This window comes from Lissotriton vulgaris, chromosome 5 (assembly GCF_964263255.1).
Source record: "Lissotriton vulgaris chromosome 5, aLisVul1.2, whole genome shotgun sequence".
In the NCBI taxonomy this organism is placed as follows: domain Eukaryota; kingdom Metazoa; phylum Chordata; class Amphibia; order Caudata; family Salamandridae; genus Lissotriton; species Lissotriton vulgaris.
The window spans coordinates 1,772,172,388-1,772,185,667 of NC_141693.1; the positions used below are offsets into that span (position 1 = coordinate 1,772,172,388).

A 13,280-nucleotide genomic window follows, 5' to 3' on the forward strand; every position below is an offset into this window, starting at 1 on the left:
TGCAGGCGGATATTAAGATAATGAATTGAAAAGCAGCAAATATAGTGTTGGAGCAGCAAAACTGTAAGCGAAGCGAAGCTACAAACCTACACTGCTTTGTATAGGACTTACTTGCACCATAAGGAGTGCAGGCCCTCTCCAAAGCAGTTATCCATTTGTGGATGTCATCCCCTTGTTTAAAGGGGGGCACTATCTTATTCAGGTACTTTGTATCAAAACTCCTTTCCCTATTGCTAGGTATATTGCTGCCACCAGTGGGTTTTGACCCACTCAATTCATGCTCTCTAGCAAAGGCAAGTCTTTCTTTGGCCAGGGCAAGTTCTTCCCTTGCAATCCTCAGATTGACTTCCCTTTCCTTAGCTTCATAGATTCTCCTCTGAGGGGAGGTCATCCTCCTCAGAGCAGAGTTCTGAGAGCCATTGGATTGAATGGATCTGTTAGAGCCTCTTGATTAGGACCTAACTCGTCCACTCCCAATGTTAAGCTGGCCTGAGAGGGGTCCCAGGGGTCCCCTAGTACCATTCTCATGCCTGCTTAAGTTGGACCTGGTTAGTCTGCTGACTTCTACCTGTCCCTTGTCTGCCTCATCCCCTGACAACTCATCCTCATCCTCATCCTCATCCTCAGCATTATCTGCCTCCTCGAGGGGATGGTCATGGTTTTCAAAGGGACCCTGTAAGGAGGGCATACTCCCATCTGGATTAGAAGGGTCTGGGTTACCAGCCCTCCTGGCATCATAAGTCTCTAAGAGACCAATCAGAAAGGGAATTGTGGGGTTAGACCCCTGTTTTAGTTTCCTGGAGGTACACACTTGTCTCATCTCCTGGAAGCTAAGAGCAGCATATCTGGAAGTAGTGACCTGTGGAGGGTCCACTGACACAAGGGGAGACTCAGAGTTTCCTCCTTTGTCTGACATGCTGATTCTAGTGTGGTGTAAGTGATGCACCTACCTACACTATGTGTTTGCCTACTGATCCCTTGCTAAGAGTTGCAGCCAAGGTGTGCTAAGCCTTGAGGAGCTGCAACAGCTGGTTCAGTAGAACTCAGAGTATTCTAAGCTAAGTTATATGTACCTAAAGTACTTATGTGATCTTTCAACAAGATATTCTTAGGATACGTGTGGTAAAACAACAGCAAGCTCAAATCCCAACCGCTGCTCACCAATGTGAGAAGTTGGCCTGATATATAATGTTCACTATTCTAGTGAGCACTTTGTATCAGTCCAAACAACCCTTATTGATGATTGGTTGTAAGTCAACCTTATAGACCAGCTATCCTAGTAGCATGGATACGAGCAGTCTAAGGCTAAAGACTCGAGAGGGCGTGTTAAGCCAGCTGTTATACCACACATGTACCCCTTGAACACCCAGTGAAAGGACACCACACAAGTGTTATGAAAATAAACAGTGTATTTATTAAAATCACAACAGCCCTGTACTCTTTATGAGGACAGGGTACTAAGCACAAAACAAAACTCTTACGAAAATACTTAAGTTAGCACAGTATATACAAATGCCCGAGGGGCACGGAAAACCATATACTCTGAAAGTGGAATGCGAAATTACTAGCAGGTAAGTACAGTACTAATAGGCTTTGGAATCGCTAGGTCTTGACTATAGAATCTTCAGATTACTTCTAGGAGGCCTAGGGGACTCGGGTGCAGAGTGTGCACTCTCACGTGGGATGCGGGACAAAGTCTATGGTAGCTAGATTTCAGAAAGTTAGTGTTCTCGGGCGAACCCGACCTGGTAGGAGGAAAACGAAAGTGGATCCTGACCCTTGGATAGTGAGGCTATGCTGGGGCACCGAAATGCCGAAGTTACCTAGCCCAGGGGCTGCAGCTGCATATGTCTCAAAAGACGTCGGGAATCCTCGTAGACGGACCAGGAGCCTGGAAGGAAGATGCTGGCAGGCGACCAGTGAAGAGAGTTCGAAGTGATCCAAGCCTGGATCTTGAAGATGGATGACACCTGAAAGCAGAGGGGACCAAGTTCGTGACTACTAGCCAGTAGTCAGGTGGCACCAGGAGGGCACCGGATGGTAGTCACCTCGACTAGGTGAGTGGGTGACGCTGTGCTCTGCAGATCTCACGGACCAGGAGGCGTTGTCGGCAACCAGGATGGAGGAGCGAGCTGTCCCACGATGGATGAAGCTGTCGGCGTCGCTTGTCCCAGGATTGGGCAACAAAGCCTTGGCAAATTCAAGCCCACGCGGTGGACTCAAAATGGCATCTGGAGTGGACCAGGAGGGTCCGGGGTGCTTCTCTTGAAGAAGGAAGCAAGGGCCAGTCTGGAGCAACCAGACCAGCAGCAGTGATGTCGTTGGGCGTCGTTAAGAAGGCCACAAGCCAGCCGGCTAGTAGCCAAACAACGCGGTGAGCAGCAAAAAGCAGAAGGGCCCCACGCAGATCGTGGAGATGCTGGAGGGCTGATCTTCGGTGCTGGAGCTGCTCAGGGTTGGGGCTTCTTGGACCCCAAAGCACTCACCAGGGGAATACTCGGTGGGCTTGTTGCAAAGAAGTCGTGCAGTCTTGGCGATCGTCGGTCCCTCGAGGTCTCATCGCACTCACGGTTCTCAGCTTGGCTGTAGAGGTGAGTAGAGGTCAGAGGTGCCAGGGAAGCCGGTTCTCGTCGAGCTGTGTCGTCGGATTCCTGAGGAAGGACTTGCAGCAGACCGCAGTGTTCTTAGGATGGTGCCTGCGGATGCAGGGTGACTACTCCTTAGCCACAAGGGAGAATCTTGAAGAAGAAATCTTGATGTCCTTTTGCAGAAAGTCGTGTCTTGATTCCAAAGATGATCTAATTTGAACAGGGGGCCCGCTCCTATCTTTATACTAAAAAAGGGAGCTGACCCGGTGACTAGGTCCTGCCTATGGGTGGGACTAGGAGTGGGGTGGTTACACCCCTCTCCCATGCCGGACTTTCCCCAGGCCAGGGGCTGGTGTGCCCCTGGAACTGGTTTTGACCGGCCTATGCGTAGTGAGCACCGGGGTGCCACTCAGCAGTCACCTTCCTGTAAAGCCCTGCCTACCCAGGATACACAAAACCCTGTCTGGGACGGTGCTAGCACCGCCCTCGACAGGAAACCCTTTGTCCAGGCTCCCCTCGCTGGAAGGACTCCCAGCTGCAGGGGGTCAGACTCGTGTCTGTGGTGGCAGCATCCATTTTGTGGAGCTGAGGCTTTGCTTAACTTTAACCGGGGTTCACAGTTACATACATGTCGTGTCCCTCTAGAAGGGTGGAATGCTAACCCCGTCGCCAGAATTGGCGAGGGGTTAGTATTCCAATTCGTATGACACCTTACTCGACATGTTTTGATAAAGCAATACCAAAGATAGCATTTAACCGCGAGGATTATAATGCACTTAAGAGTATATGGTATGCGATATCATGGAACAGCTATTAGGACTTGGTTCCGCAAGCTGCAGACAGGCTCAGCTCATGCCAGAGCACCATCTCACACGATTCCAAGCACTCTGCCTTCAGGATTGTTAAGGCCTGCCATAGGAGTGACTGATAGGAATCTGTGTGTCCATTTTTAGGGTTAGATATAGGTATACTATATCTACAGCAAAGGGTGATTACACGACTTTGCCCCAGCTGTCATGCAGCCAGTTGTGTCAAATTTAGGAGGCCAGCCAGGGGTGGCATAATACATGCTTCAGCCCTTGGTAGGCCCTGGGTACACCCATGCCCTGAGTTACAGGGTCTGATAAGGTGGCCCAGTACCAATTGGAAATGTACCTAAGGCACATGGAATCCATTTTACAGAGAGAGCAGTAGGCCTGGGGTCCTGATTGGCAGGGTCCCAGGTCGACTATGTCAAAAACCAGCTAAAACACAGGGCAAAAAGTTGGGGGCAACCATAGTCAGGATGTACCTTCCTACAGTTCAGTCACAAATCAAGTTCGACAGAAAGGTGACTGACTCTGTCCCAGGCCCATTGTCCTTCCAGAAGCACTGTGCCAGTTTAAAGATCCTCCAATTTTCTCTCAAGGCCAGGTTGGCTTTCCTATGAATTGAATACCCTGATTACCACTGATAACAAAGTACCAGAAACAAAATATCAAAAACTGGGCCAAAAGTCTTTTAGGTAAATTTTGCCAAAGTTCATGTTAGGTACATTGACTAAAAATAGTAAAATGATTCGGAATTGGATTACAGATTTCTAATCACTGGAGCGCATATGTGTTTAACTAGCGAGGGTTCTTACCAGTCCAGTAGGTAAGAGACATACTGGCCACTTGTACTCCATCTAAGTAGACAAATACTGTCAAAAACAAAAAACCTGAGGGCTTGACTGACTCATAGAACTCTACCCAAGCCTCTGTCTAGGCTGCCAACACAATACATCCAAGTGAGTGCTCCAGCAGGCAGCTGCCACAAAAAGCACCTCTACTTACGTTGGTGCCTGATCTGAAGAGGGGCCTAGGGTGAAAAATACACCTTGTTAATGTACACGGAAATCCAGCTAAGAAGAGAGCAAGAGTTACGTGTAATAAAACTGTTTTATTTTAATTAAAATAGATTTCAATTTATTTACTTGATTTTAAATATTACCATCGGGAATGACAATTACTTGTTAACAGTTTGTGAAGTAATTCTACTACCAAGGTCCTAAGTTTCGGAATTACTTTCTCCCATTTTATACGTTGATGTTTCTGGTCTTGGTGTTAGAGGGAACTGGCAGATTTTTACATTTCTTGTACAAAGGTCAAATTAAATGTTTCAAATGTTAGAGTGGCTTTAGCGCATTGGCGTATGTAAAATCAGGATTTTGTTGGATTTTTTTGAAGCATTGTATATTCTATCACGTCAAAGCTATACCTAAACTGGTTCAGTTGCCTAAACATAAACCTTTGGGTGGATCTATTATTGTTTAAGTGATAACAGCCAGAGATGGACGCAATACTTACTTAGGATATCAAAATATTATTTTGAGGAAGTGACATTATCTCGTAGCCCAGTTTAATCATTTCCCAAGAATTTGGTGAAATCGAATTAAAAGTTAGTTGTTAGAAAGACTGATTGAGGAATTTTTTTAAAAAAGACTAAAATTATTCTCGGTGATAGTTGAATATTGCCTTGTAAATATATTACAGTGTAAGCGACATCTATGAGCTCATCAGCGACTACTAAAAGTCCATCAAGACAATGCAACGCGCAGCACCGCAGAGAAATAGTACTGAGAAAGCGCCTCTTTATATCTGCTCTGGTGGTAGTGTAAATTGAGGCGCAAATGGTTGTGCGCCTGTTTTTGTTCTACTACTGACTGAGAGCTGTGTGATAATTCTTGTTGCTCGTTCTTGCTCCCCTACTTTACACCCACTTAATGTACATATTTTCATGTCGTCATTTCACTCTATTATTGTTTGCATTCAGCCTCTGTCTGCCAATAACCCCTTCATTTTCAATTGCAGGATCCTGTTTGGGCAGAGACCATACTGGTGGGTCCACGACACCGATTATTACAACAACACGTCGGCGCCGGTTATCGAGCAGTACCCGGTCACCTGCGAGACCGGTCCAGGTGAGCTCCTGAGGTCTTGTGAATAAAATATGATTGTACCACTGATCTCCAGAGAAAGGAAATCAGGTTTTTAGGAAACATTCACTTAAATATGCATGAACCTTTTAACCTTCTTTGCTACCAATAGCTTTTATTTCTATATTTGTTGATAATTCTAAAGAGCAGACTATATTTTACTGGTCTTATAAGCCCTGTCTCGTTGATAAATCAATTTATGACCTAGAAAAAATAGAGAACAGAAAGTGCAAGCACTATAAGCTTTGTGTGGCAGGACAGAAATGTATGTGGTGAGATCATCAGCCGGAAAGAGTAATCTGGTCCCGGGGCAGGAGCAGAGGGAACTGGTGAAGGCCCACCTTCTGATCCTAGCACATAAATTATTAGGGGAGCATTACCTAGGGCCTTACTATGACTCACATATAAATGTTAGCACCTCTGTGATGCACAATAGCTTCTTTAGCAGACATAACTTTAAAATATCAGTCATTTCTTTATGATCAGCAATAAGCTTGTAAGCTTCCAGTGGACCTCTTCTTTAAAGAACACTTTTCATTCATGTCCACAGGAAGTCCCTCTGGTCACGCCATGGGAGCCGCTGGAGTTTACTATGTGATGGTGACATCCCTTCTCTCCATTGTGCTGAGGAAGAACCCACCCACGTTCAAGAACTGGTGAGTGACGACAAGCAAGTCAGGTGACTTGGAATATTTAAAGTGGGTACTCTCCAGTGGTAAAGAGGAAAATTGGGTAGAGGTGGGAATGAACAGATATAGAGATAGTACACTTACTATGGTTAAGCCTTGCCTTGGGTGGAATGGTAGACATCTCATTTTTTAGCCAATAAACTTATGATCCAATTCTCTTTACACTTTACAACATTCATAGACCGATCACGTCCTTTGATGCCTCTGGAATCTAGTGCCTAAGAAAGCCAAATGTAAAATAAGTAGACCAAGTTTCTCTGATGTTAGAACAGTAGATGTCCTCCTCCTTGGCCAGTCTTTGGCTTCTTGGTGTGTTCAGTATGTCTTCCCTGGACTGAACAAGGGCCGGCCGGCTTTATGTTAGCTGCAAAGTTACACGACCCATGACTGTGGGAGAATTTGTGTTGCAAATCGGTAGATGACCACTACAGAAAATCCTCTTGAACAGCAAGCAGTACCTTCTTGCCGGAGGAAATTCTTTTTCGTTACTAGACCACCATAATTGCTCCTTTACGTTTATAAGAAAACTATTTCTTCTCCTGTCCAAGGGGTGAAGAACACCACCAGAAATATTGACAATCATTTGGTTGAGTCGAGACATAAATACATCATTTTGATTTATACGCAAGGTGGTCTTTCTCCATGTGCAGCATAAGTCCCCTTTGAGTCTCATTAGTAGCATTTGTGCGGAAGAGACGTTTCTTATTTCTCTAGAGATGTCGTTTTCTCATATAAATGTATCTTTCATAGATCACTCTCCCAATATTATGTGTCAAACGCCACTGTCGGGCATGTACCTGATGAAGGTCTGATTATTGCATTGTCCTTAATGTTTTTCCTCCTTTGCTTGTGTTCCAGGTGTCTACGCGGTGCTGTCTGGACAGGGCTCTGGGTGGTTCAGATCTGTGTTTGTTTGTCCAGGATTTTCCTCGCGGCTCACTTTCCACACCAAGTCGTCACTGGGGTCATTTCAGGTCAGTGTTATGACTAGTCCCTGTCTGTAATCCCTTTTCTCTATGGTGAAGAACCAATAATCAAGGATCCCTTAGCGAGCATTGCTTTGAACAGTCTCACTTGATTCGGAATTGCACACCCTGTACTCTGTTCCTTGCAAAGAATCTTTACAAGCATTTTGGGAGGTTCATGCGGTCTCATTCTGGATTATGTGTTAACATTACTGGTGCTTGTGGGTTTTGTGTTTGCTAAATGGCCATTACTGTGTTGTTTAATTTTCTCACTCACCAATCACCTGTAACATTATTTTTAATGTTCCTTATCTTTTGTGTTTACAGGGATAGCCGTTGCTGAAGCTTTCCACCACATCCCTTCCATCTACAAGACAAGCTTGAAGAAATACCTCTCCACCACCCTCTTCCTCTTCGTCTTCGCCCTGGGATTCTACCTCATTCTAAAAGCCCTGGGAGTAGACCTTCTCTGGACACTGGAGAAAGCCAAGCGCTGGTGCTCCAAGCCTGAGTGGATCCACATCGACTCCACCGCCTTCGCTGGCCTGCTCAGGAATCTGGGGATCTTCTGCGGCCTGGGGCTGGCTCTCAACTCACGTATGTACCAGGAGAGCTGCAGAGGGAAGCAAGGGGAACAGGTCACTTTCCGTCTGTACTGCATCGTCTCCTCCCTCATCGTCCTCCACCTCTTCGACTCCTTCAAACCACCGACCAAGGTGGAGTTGCTGTTCTACGTGTTGTCGTTCTGTAAGAATGCAGCTGTGCCACTTGCTGTCGTTGGGATCATCCCTTACTGTGTGTCACAGGCTCTTAGCCACCAGGACAAGAAAGTTTTATAGGAGGACGTCTGAAATGTCCATTGTGTTAAGACAATGCGTATCACTCCAGCTGAGGTCCAACACTCGGGGACTCACCGGTACAGGGAAGAAATCCTCTTCTTTGTGCCTGAATGCAGCATCTGCTGCAGGTCGTTGAGAATGTCTGGTGTTGCGTGCTGTCCGGCACCGGGGCCTTTCACAGACACTGCCAGATAAAGCTGTGATCATAGACTCTTTAGACTTGACTTCTTAAGGATGACATTTCAAAAGATGCTTAAATTCGAAGATGTGCTAAAGGTTCAGACTCACGTTTTGGAAAGACTGAAGAATTCAGCAGATGACATGGGACATAAACATGAATCCATATTCTCTGACAGCATTCACACAATATGCAGACTACTGAGGTGGTGAAAATCGATCAACCTCTAGTGAGGAGGGAGGGAAAAGCTATATCTTTGACCTAAGAAAGAAGTGCTACCTAATGAAGCATTGCCTCCCTTCCTGCATCGTGGTGGCGCGTTCTTCATATTGAGCCGAGCACAGAATCCCAGAATGACATCTGATCACCACGAAAGATTGGAAATAGACTAATATCCAATAAGAAAACTAACAAATCTGTTCACCGGGTGCAAACTATAAGTTTAATCCCATATCTGGGATTTGAAATAGTGAAGTGGTCCAAATTTTAGCACTTACATGGGCATCTGCTGGACTGACTTGAGTGGGAGTTTTCTTCCTTTAACCCTAATTTCTAAATGGGTTTGTGGATTAGGTTGCTTTTTTAGTCTGTATTTTAGACATATCTATTTTTCCTTACTAAGCAATAGGACTGTGAACCTTATGGATCTGTGAAGCTACATGGATCATACATAAAAGGTGCTGCATTTACAGCAGTTGAATTAATTTATCAAGGCATGATATTTTTTCTAATAAAAACATGAAAACCATAACGTCTCTCTTATTAAACTGATCAGCTTGTGAAATAAAATAAAAATGTGCTTTTCCTCCATGCCCTAGATACTCAAGACTCAGAGCGCAAATTAGTTCTGACTGGCAAATGTCAGTACCGAGACACATTTGTGTGAATCTAATCCATTGTAATATCCGTGATGTGATTGTTTTAGAAGTAGGAAGTGCTGTGAACATGTTTCATCATCAGTCTGTCTATGTTGTATGACAAGGAGAGAATGTTGTAGAAAAGTCAGTGACATGCTCTGCTTTGGCCCTCCACCTTTACTTAGTGACATGCTCTGCTTTGGCCTTACTCAGTGACATGCTCTGCTTTGGCCTTACTCAGTGACTTGCTCTGCTTTGGCCCTCCACCTTTACTCAGTGACATGCTCTGCTTTGGCCTTACTCAGTGACTTGCTCTGCTTTGGCCCTCCACCTTTACTCAGTGACATGCTTTGCTTTGGCCTTACTCAGTGACTTGCTCTGCTTTGGCCCTCCACCTTTACTCAGTGGCATGCTCTGCTTTGGCCTTACTCAGTGACTTGCTCTGCTTTGGCCCTCCACCTTTACTCAGTGACATGCTCTGCTTTGGCCTTACTCAGTGACATGCTCTGCTTTGGCCCTCCACCTTTACTCAGTGGCATGCTCTGCTTTGGCCCTCCACCTTTACTTCCCTTTCTCAAGAGGTGGAGCAATTCATTCATGAGTGTGCTTGTAGCTTGGGATGGGTCTTTTGGGCCCATGGGACATGACACATCTCTCAAGCATGGAGCAAGGCAGCAGTAGAAAGAATGGAATTACCAATGAGCAGATTCCTGACCCCCATAGGGTGAAACCTGGCTGTACAAAAGGAGTCCTTTGGAACCCATATTGAGAGACTCGAAGCATTAACTGAGCGATGCATGGAGAATCCCTGCTAAGTGCTCCAACCCATGTACGTGGGAAAGGGCACAGATATGACCTACCTTCATGCTGAAGGTTGTCTGATTCCTGCACACCACCAGGTACCAAGATGGAATCCCAATTGAGAGATCCAAGGTATGCCTGTCTATCACTGCGGCCACAGGAGGGTTAGATCCTTGCACCGCCTCACGATTCCGTCATTGACTCACCTTTTTGCTGCTCACCCCTCCGTGAAGGAAGAACTACCCCTGAGATTCACGTGGGAGGATTGAGGTGACATGGCCATGGTTTCCCTCTGTGTAACTAAGTTGGGTAAGATATTTTCCTGTAGCCACCGATGCAGCTCTTGCAAACCCTCTCTGCATCTACTTAAAATGTAAGTGTGGCACTCAGCACCACCTTGTAGGAACCTTTTCAGTGTATATATGTCTCCTTATAGGCTTCCTGGACCCGGCAAAGCAGGTGGAGGAGCCAATGACTTTAATACAATGATATTATTAGTGTGGGATGGATGCCACCATGGTGCTCATCACACACTAACAAAACCAATCCAGCGCAATACCTTATGGGCTAAACACAGCCATATTATGAATTCAATACGCATGCCTAACAGGCAACCCACACTTCGCCATCAAATTTATAATCTCCTACATCCCTACATCTTTGCTCCTCCTTTGTCACCGACCCTTTATTATTTAAGTGCCCCAATATCCTTTCTACCTAACTCCTTTCCAGTTTCCCTGTCGTCTCTTTCCAGAACATCACAGGTCAACGGCACCCAAATGTCTCCTTCCTCATTCTGACGCGTCTGGTCAGTGGTTCATTCGACCCTCCTACGACCATTCATGCATCCTGGAAAAACCCTCATTTGAGGAGTTTACCTGTCCCACACTAGGTTCCAGCTACCCAATACTCCAAGGTACCCGCCATTTCACCTTTCTTCTAACACCACGCCACCCCATCTCACAACTTCAGCGTACACCTTGCTCTCTTCTCTATCCATCACTGATGCTTTTATCACTTCCTCCATACCTTCATGGGAAGTAGTCCCGTCAGAATACTACATATGTCTGCTCATAAGCTCTTAATTGCCCTCAATTCTCTTCAAATAATGTTTCCCTCTATGAATCATTAACATGTCTGGGAAACCTCGACCACAGTGTATTTTATCCAAAGTAGGTAGAGCTGCCCATGCCCTTACCACATTCCCACTTTTCCCTACCATTATACATTCCACATTCCCATTTTCCTGTACCGTTATACATTAATTGACGAATGAATGAATGAATTCACTAATGTTTGCGTTGTTCTAAAGCACATTTAATCTCAATGGTTCAGCACTTTTTATACATTACAAATAACTACAACCTAGCAATAATAAGGTTCAACCTAACATTAACATGCAGCGAAGTTGGACCAAGGGACCAGAGTGGGAGTAGGCAGGGGGCACATGCACAATGCACCCTAACCCTGGTGCTACCTGAAAGGTCTGAGTTCAGCCCAGCTCTCCTCCAGTTCTACAAATCACCCATACTGTCCCTACTTTTCATCATTAGACGCAGCCAGCATTGAAGAAGAAAATGGGTCAGGGAAGAAGAGGAAGGAAGAAACAGTCCAAGATTAACTTTATCAACAGCACCCCATCTAGCCAAACACATCTCCTGCTGCATTCTGACCACCATTGCCCAAAATCCCTCACCTGCCCCTCTGAAAAAACAACCCTGATGCTCTCTTTTGTATCCAGCTATGAAAAGAATGTGTACAATGCTACCTGACTGGAAGACTCAACACTGGCAAGGTTAACAACAACACTAAAAAATGGGAACTGGGCACATGCAACCCATTTCCATTCGGGAATATAGACCCTATATATTTGCCTGGAACTGAAGTCCTGAAACCCAAATTCCTTCAGTTAAACATATTTATTTATTTATTTATTTATTTAATTTGTATGGCGCGTTATAACCACAGGGGTCTCTAAGCGCTGTCTGTCCAGATTTACGTGAGAGATGTTACTTGATGAGATGTTACTTGATGAGATGTTACAATCACTTGAAATCGGCTGCACACCTAAAAGCTGTTCCATGCTTGTTTGTACAACACAGTTTTTAGTTTTTTTCTGAAGGGAAGTAAATTACTTTCCTTCCTGAGATCTGAATCCAAATTATTCCACAAAGCTGGAAGCACGTTGGAGAACGCACGGCCCCCCACCGTGGTCAGTTTGAAGCGAGATTGGGACAAAAGAGTGGCGTCAGAAGAACGCAAGGTCCTGCCCGGTGTGTAGGGGGATATTCGGGATTTCAGATATTTAGGTGCTTTGCCGTACAAAGCCTTGTGGGCAATACACAATCCCTTGAATACAATTCGCTGACGTATTGGGAGCCAATGTAGCTCCTGCATCAGGGGAGAGGCATGGGCAGTCCTAGGTTTTTTGAATATGAGCCTAGCTGCATCATTCATAACACCCTGAAGCTTGTCCAGCAGCCGCTGAGGCAAGCCTAGGTATAGGGAGTTCCCGTAGTCCAGCCTAGCCAAAATTGTGGCTGAGACCACGTGTCTCAGGGTAGGGAATGAAAGCAAAGCAGAGACCTTCCTTAGTTGTTTTAGGAGGCCTATACAGGTGCCCACAACCGTGGAAACCTGTTTTTCCATGGATAATTTGTTATCCACAGATAAGCCTAGGCTTTTGACTGCTACTGCCGGTTTTGGTGGTATGCCCAACTCTTTAGGCCAGAATTTGTCGCTCCAGGGGTTGCCCGAGATGGAAATGGGCAACACTTCCGTCTTATCCGGATTGACCTTCAGAGAGTTCGCAGACATCCAGTTAACTGTGGTTTTTAGTATGTCCTGTAGCCTAGTGTATGCTCCCGGGCCATCATCCAGCCGGATGATGATCTGGGTGTCATCAGCATAGTTATACACTAGGCAATCCATCCTATTCAGGAGAGCAATTAGTGGCTGCATAGCCTTGCCACGCACAGTTGAAACAATAGCGTATCCGCCGCAAACCAATAATTCGATCACCCTCCTTCCCCCACCTTTCTAGCTTGTCCAGCCCTCTCACAGCCTATCAACCATGTCCCCTAATGAAGGACAATAGCTTAAAAAACTTTTCCTAGAGAATGTCACCTCTTCCAACCTACTTCCAATAGTTATTAAAGATAAACCTGTACGGAGTTCAATATATTTGATGACGTTCATTACGAAAATTACCGCCTTAGTGCCCAGCTGTACTACGAAACTCCTGGTTCAATCTCTTATTACCAATAAACAGGACAGCGGTAATCCCGGCCTCCCTTCTCCACAGATTGCAATTAATAGAGAACCCGGCTGTCTGTGTCATTGTAGACCTCAGTTGGAAACTCCTCCTCTTCCCTCTCCTTAGCCACCAGATCCCTGTGCAAAAGCAC

General features: G+C 45.6%; 1 protein-coding gene across 1 annotated transcript in view; it reads left to right on the forward strand.

Annotated features, from left to right (window-relative positions):
* The window catches only part of LOC147717134 (glucose-6-phosphatase catalytic subunit 1-like), a 29,221-nt gene extending 20,255 nt beyond the window's left edge, over positions 1-8,966 (forward strand). Inside the window, exons 2-5 of the mRNA XM_086924074.1 lie at positions 5,420-5,529; positions 6,095-6,200; positions 7,092-7,207; positions 7,526-8,966. Coding sequence (XP_086780200.1) covers positions 5,420-5,529; positions 6,095-6,200; positions 7,092-7,207; positions 7,526-8,037 — 844 coding nt within the window. The 3' untranslated portion in view covers positions 8,038-8,966. The remainder of the gene's footprint in view (positions 1-5,419; positions 5,530-6,094; positions 6,201-7,091; positions 7,208-7,525) is intronic.
* The last annotated feature ends 4,314 nt before the right edge of the window (positions 8,967-13,280 follow it).